The sequence below is a fragment of the Pelecanus crispus genome, chromosome 6 (assembly GCF_030463565.1).
Source record: "Pelecanus crispus isolate bPelCri1 chromosome 6, bPelCri1.pri, whole genome shotgun sequence".
NCBI lineage: Eukaryota > Metazoa > Chordata > Aves > Pelecaniformes > Pelecanidae > Pelecanus > Pelecanus crispus.
The window spans coordinates 53855478-53862744 of NC_134648.1; the positions used below are offsets into that span (position 1 = coordinate 53855478).

General features: G+C 39.9%; 1 protein-coding gene across 1 annotated transcript in view; it reads right to left on the reverse strand.

Annotated features, from left to right (window-relative positions):
• The window catches only part of KCNK10 (potassium two pore domain channel subfamily K member 10), a 74072-nt gene extending 67070 nt beyond the window's left edge, over nucleotides 1-7002 (reverse strand). The window contains exon 1 of the mRNA XM_075712774.1: nucleotides 6951-7002. Coding sequence (XP_075568889.1) covers nucleotides 6951-7002 — 52 coding nt within the window. The remainder of the gene's footprint in view (nucleotides 1-6950) is intronic.
• Nucleotides 7003-7267: the final 265 nt, after the last annotated feature.

A 7267-nucleotide genomic window follows, 5' to 3' on the forward strand; every position in this document is an offset into this window, starting at 1 on the left:
TTGTGTTAGCAGTTAAAAAGATGAAATCTGAATTCTTGGTCTCAGCACTCCCAGACCAAGGAAATATCCCCTAAATTCTGTTGTTCATTACATGGTAAGAGATGCGTAGGTCACTTTTGAAATATCATTTTGTTTAAATAATCTGAGTTAATGTTTGATTGTAACTGTGAAAAGCAGCCCAGCAAGTATGTTGGGAGGATAACAGTGGTCCATGGACTAAAAAGGATCAGTACTACCACCCTGAAGTACAAGGGTATATGATATGTGCTGTTCTCACTTGTTGTTTTATCTCATTGGGTTAACCAGTGAGAACTGCATGGCACGTTATTTATGAAAGTCAGCAGGTTCATCTTAGAGCACATTTTCCACTACAGTTAAAATGTTTTTCATATACATGCTTTATAGACAAACAATAGAAGTATAATCAATGTCTCAGGAACTAGAATACAAGCAGCCTCTGTCTGACAAACGCCAGGTCCCCGGATGTTTTCCATTTCTTACAGAAAACAAAAATCAGAGGCATTCCTATAAAAAAGGTATTAAAAAAGGTAGTATTTAGCCTTTTGCTGAATGTCACTTCTTTTACATAAAAAATCTGTAGAAAACAGACAACTGTTCAGCATTTATATTCTCTGCTTTGGCTTTTGCTATTACACTGAGATTATTCCAAACAAAGGTTAAGCATTCCTATCACACTGAATTCTGTCATACTCTGCCTGTTGAATACTAGTGTGTTTGTTACTCCTTTCTTATCTTGACCTCCTCATTGTTCCCTCCCTATTTTATTCCAGGTACTTACCCTATTTACAACACAACATCTAGGGCCCATGTTCTCCCAGTGATTCCATGCACTCCTTTACTTTTAACTCAGTAAAGCCTGCAGGGACAACACAGTTCTGATACTTTTAAAATGAAGAATCTCAAGCTGCTCACACTGAAGTGAGTGGTAAAATTCCTAGCTCTGGATTAAATCAAGAGAGTAAGAATTAAACTGTATCACTGTATATATGCACTCTTCTGTCTGAAGCTGATATAGTCCACACGCTAGCTACATAAATCCACATAAATGCCAAAAGCTGAACCAAAACCTACACACTTACAACTGATATCATATATCTTTCTCCCAAAAGCAAACTCCATCACTTCAGGTAGCATCAGTTTTCAAGGGTTGCCCAAGGGACTTTTCAGTCCAAAAGCCTATTAATGGATTACTCTTGTACATGTGTGTCAAAAAATAACATTGGTATTCCTCACTGGAATAATTCTGTCTTAACCTCTCTCACTGCTGACAATTCTACTGCTCGCCCTGTCTTAGACTTACAGCTTCATATTGCCTCTTTTTCTCAGAGTACAGATGACATCTTAATGATACCCTACCTTTCTTCTTTCTCACCTTGACTAGAATTCAGTCTTTCCTCACTACTATTAAGAAAGCTGCTGTCCAGTCTCTCACTCTGCCACTTTCTTATTATTAATTTTACTTTTCTGAATCCTTAGTTTTTCCATTTCCAGGGCATCCTAAAGACAACGATGTTGAAACTAATAGCTCTCTGCTGTCTTTCTTCCTCTCCTGCTAATTCAGTCATAATCTCCCTATCTCTTACCACATTAGGGTCCACAGTATTCATCTGCCTCCCCTGCAGGCTCTACATAGCCTTCAGTAAAGTTCTGATTTCTTCATTCTCTTTTATTTGTTTTCCAAACTCTTCAAATTTTCCACCTTACTGTATTTGGCACTATTGCACCTACACCATGCGCTGCCAGGAGTGTCCTCTTGTTTAGCCAATTTCTGTTCTCCTTCAAATCTCTCTTTAAAATAAGCTCCTCACAGTTTTCTGTGAGCCATGCTTATTAGGCACAGCAGAGTCCTCGTCTATCAGATGGGTCAGTAGCCAATATGATTTTGTGATACAAGTAGCACATGGTCAGCACCCTGCTGACCATGCATCGTTTGCTGGGATCAGAGCTATTTTTTTACACATTATAGCTTTCCATGGCAGTCTTCTTACACTGAGCTACTAATAACTGACTTACTAGTGCAGAAAGATATTGTCTAGTTCACAGTTGCACTCCATTTCTTTTCATGTATCTTCTTGAAAACAGAGGACAGAAATGAAAACCCTCATTCTACTCATCTATGCCTTTATAATCAAGTTTGCCTTCTGCATTGGTCTCTTTGAATGAAAGGACACATAAAAAGCAGGAACTGCAGCAATCTGTAACACTCTGCAGGCAGCATCAGTTTAATTTATACTGAGTAGCTGATGCTGAAGATTTTTCCAACAAACAGTCATCAAGGGATGATCCAATCCTGATATCTGCATGAAGGCATTTGAGACTCAGCTCAGTTGTGCCACTTATAGATGTCCAGTGCTGCTTAAGGTGTCTCAGGTGAAGTGCGAAATCCCATGGCAGGTGACACAGGACCTATGGAAGACTTGAGCCCCTCTGGAGTGGCAGCTGGGGAATATCAAAGGTCTCTAGGTACCTCTAATGGGAAACTCAATTGAGTCTTCAGTGTCTGTAAAGAAGCGCAAATAATACTAGTTTCCTCTAGTTGTAAAGTGCAGAGATAACCTTATTTCTTAATTGATGTGATCTGTGTATGATGACAGTCTGTTTTGCTCCCTCCTAATTGTTTTAGCACTTGATTGCAATACATATGCTCTTCTTTCAATAGCAGATCTTAGATTGCTCTAAACAAGTTAATCATATTTCACAACACCCTTGTGCATTAGGGAAGTATTGATACTCCCGTTTTGCAGTCAAGGAAAAAGGGAGGAAAATAAAGGGTAAGTGGTTTACTGAAGGTTAAACAGAAGTCAGTAGCAAAATCTGAAGAGGAACTCTAGACTGTCAACCACAGCTTGAATTCCCCACAGACCACTGACTCCCCCACTAAATGTAAGGATGATAATAAATGCATTATTTTAGGGTTCTAAACTGCAGAAAGCCATCCTACACAAATGATGTCTTTGTAAAAGGACATGGGAACTTGTATCAAAACTTCAGTGCTCCAAAAGGTCAGTGTAGAGATAAACATCTACCTGGAAATTTAAAAGGCTTTGACAATCCATATCACTGCAATGACAGCAAAAAACTGCTGGCACATAGGATGGAAGAAGACTGAACTCCATTTTCTGCCTACTAAAAGCATCACCAAGATAGACATCCTTCCCTTGGAAAAGACATCTCACCATCACCCTGCAAGACAGTCATGCTTGGGGATAATCTGAGCATACTGGAAACAGTCTCATCTACCTTTCTTTTCTACAAAGAAACAGCAATTTTAAGCAGATAATTCGTAGGAAAAAAAAAATGATATTGCTGTAACATCCAGATGTCTCAGTCAGGATGAGGGACCCACCGTGTTTTAGGTACTGTGTAAATATATATGTGCAAAGAGACTATAAGCCAGTTCAAGCATGGACAACAGGTGGGTGTAAAAAACAGCAGGAGGAATGCAGGGAAGAGGAGAGATGAGAACAATTACAAGAATTAATGTCTTCATATGCTGTTATAAACCCAATCTTATATTCTGAGAAGCATAGACGGGAAGTTGTATGAGGTATGAAACTAAAAATCTGGTCTTTCACTAATTTCAGTTGTTATTGCTTTACCTGAATTGCATCAAATGGGAGAAGCAAAAATCAGTGATAGGCAGATCAAATATTTTACAATTGTTGCTGATTCCACCACTAACACAAGTGGCAGGCTTGTTTTTTAAAATGTAAGACCAAGTAGTGTGAGATCCTGTACCCCTACTCAATGTGTCCAACTCTCCCTAACACATTCTTCAGGTGCCTGCTTGGGTCTTTTACTCATTTCTTACCCCATTCACTCACTGTATATTAACAGTATGGGTTTTAATCAATATATTTGAGATTCTAGGACATATTTTTAGGATGGAGTTTGGTCTGTTTGTTAATGGGATTATATAGTTTGATTGCCTGGGATAGTAGGGGATTTCTCTGGAGGAATCTGGACCATATATACTTCCAGGTTTATGAAATATTTGGTTTATCTAGAAAACACACTCAGCATTTACAGGGAACACACAGATATACTCCATACCCAAGGCAAATGAAGATACTACACAACAGGGTAAAAGCACAGTTCAGTCTCCATGCCCTGTTCGTTACAGTTTAATGGCTGAGAAATCAGCCTCCCATTAGCTGTCTGTCAGACACCATCCCTTATGTCAATTCTATTCTTTTAAACCTGTTCTCTCCACAGTCTTTCTATGGTATATTGATCTTTGCTGATGTGAACTGAGAATACCAGTTTTATGCCAGATGAAAGCTACCAGCAGACTCTAATCTATTTATCTATGTAAATATTTATAGTTCAGTCAGCATTATGGAGTTTGAGCATTAATTCATTTCAATGACTGTCATTCTGACCTGGGTTCAAATCAGCAACATTATCAGTCCCAAGCCAGCTATATCTCCACAGCAAGGGCCCCAGCCTCCAGAAGTGTGTATAGTTTCTAGAAAATATTGCCTGGAATAATCAGATCTAAACAATCTTTAAGATACCATTGCTCTCAGTTACATCACTGGACTGCTAGCTTGCTTGCCAGGAACATCAGTTGATACATTTCCAGTACTGTTAGCACAAGTTAGCACAATTCCAACTACACAAAACTGTGGAAACTGCACGTTCTCTGTCTGACGACAAGAACAGGGCATGATCACACAATACAAACTGAAATGAGCCTGATACTTGCGTGTGAACATTAACTGGACATGAGCTCTGCTTTTAACACTTAGGACTTTTTGTGTCCTTGCACCACCAGCTTTCTACATGTTGATCTTTGTATCTGAGAAAAGTTACTTCAGTTCTTAACTCCAAGGATAGGATACAAATAGGATGCAAAACATAACATCATTCTTCACATTACATGCAGAGAACAGACTACATATGTGAGTGTAAATCAAATTCATTTTAGGGCTCTAAGGGATTTTGTGTAGATCTTTGCTAACATTTATACCTACATAAATATATTTTCGTTTCAAAAAGAATGGAACTCTGATCTACCTTGTCTTCTACCTACATCACTAATTCTTCAGTGGGACTATGTGAGTACAATGTCATTGCACTGTTCCTCTGTCGGTTAAAGGATTGGGCCTTAGACAACTTTTCCTTACCAGTTTGCCTTTTTCCATTCCACCAAATTTTATCTATTTCCTGAGTCCCTTAGAGAATTCAGACTTAACATTTGTTGCTTCCTTCCTGGCTATACATTAGCATCCTTGCTGCCTGGCTGATGAAGTCAATACACTGAGGTGAAATAACAGGTAGGATTCTGCAGTCCTTAGCAGGGATTCAGCTTGGCAGAGAGCAAACCTGCTGGGTTTGAGGTCTTTTACCTGCTACAGTACTCTACAGTTTTGGACACATTAGTAAATTGTGGCCAACCACCTGTTGGATCCATATGCTTTAAAACTGATTGCCAAGCAAAGGAGCTGCATACAGAATGCCATCAGTACAGCCTCCTGCGTGCCTTGTCAGAGGAAGGGAGGAAAGGGCATTTTGCATTAAAAGACATTTTGCAATATATAAAATGAACTAAGATGCAGCAACAGCAAACATGCATTCAGAAAAGCACCTGGGGAGAGCAAGTTTTCACCACACAGAATTTTGACCCTAGGATAAGGAATATACTGTTATTAAATAATCAAATCTGTTAGTGCTACTATCCATGTGTTTGAACTGAGAAGCTGAAGGCAGAGGAGGCTGTGTCGATTTCAGCCTTCACCTAATTAAAGATGTAGTAAAGCTTAAACTAAAGCTTAATTGTGTATCCTATTCCAACAGCACATAAGACCTGCTCAGCAGAAAGATGTCTGTTCTGCTGTATTCCTTCTACACCAGGAGAAACTGTTTCTAATGTTTCATTTTGTAGACATGAGGGCACAGAAGATGACAGACAAATTGACCACTAAAACCAAACCTGTGGAATAAAGATGAATAATCAAAGCCCATGCTATCACTTCATACTTCATGCAAGCACTGCTGTATAGTGACTGGCTGCCAGCAGTTCTGCTGCAAACCTGAGCATATGGCTTCAAGTTGCTCTGCTCCTGTACTGATGCACAGAAATATGACACACTAGTATACAAATTACCAGTAGGGTTTTTTTCAGTCAGTTCTTCTGTAGGTTGCATATCAACCTCCTCCCCGTGCCAGGAAAGGACAGCATTTCATTATGGTTTATTTTAAAACACCACTTGGATCATTTTATTGAAAACCACTGCACTGGCGTAAATCTCCTTCCACCATCATACAAACACACTCCCCAAGGCAGACGCCAAACCTAGCTATAGAGTTAATCAAACTACCCACTTGGGCTGATCAATTGTTAACATGACAGAGTAAAGAATCTAAAGGTCCCTTTGGGCTCCATTATTTAATGTGTCTTTTTATACCATCCACACTATGAGTTATATTGCAGCAACATTTTACTCCAGTTGCTTGCCAACAAACATTTGCCATCGAGGAGCCCTGAGCAAGCAGCCACATCTGTGTCCACTCCTGTACCACCCATTTAGCAGAGACAATGATCACTAGAAACAACAAAGGAGCCACAGATAAAACAAACAATGCTTTGTGAGCCAGAGATCACTGCCATCCCAGGCAAGTTTGCCATGGAAATACTCAAGAAAAAGGGAGGGGAGGGGAGGGAAGACAGCTATCAAATATAGAACTATAAACTTACACCTAGAAGAGGTTTTACCCACACACCCACCCAAACCCACATCTGAGGAGCATTTTCTAACACACTGCTAGGACTGAGCAAGAAAGACTGAGCAGTGCACATGGAAAGCAGACGAGCATCCAACGTCTCCTCCCATTTGGAGTCAAATAGTCTCCTACGAGTCACTAGACACAAGAAATAATAATAATTGTTATTATTACAGTAATGATAGTAATAGAGAATCACCAACCTTGAGGATCCCAGTTGACCTGTTTTCTTGGAGTCTCGATTGGAAATTTCATCGCTTCCTTTTTTGCACAGGGAGGAAAAAGAATTAAATAAATTCCCAACCTTCCTGTCTCAATGCTGCAGTCAAACAAATTAATTTCAAATTATAGGGAGCCTGTGCTGTTTGACTGAGGGGAACTGGTGGTTGCCAAGGAAAGAAATACACAAATAAATCAAAGAAGGTGGGGAGGGGCGGGGAGGGGAGTGGAGTGGAAGGGTTTGTACCGGCGAGATGAGGAGGGGTGCAGGCACCCCAGCAGAGAGAGGGATGGAGCGAGG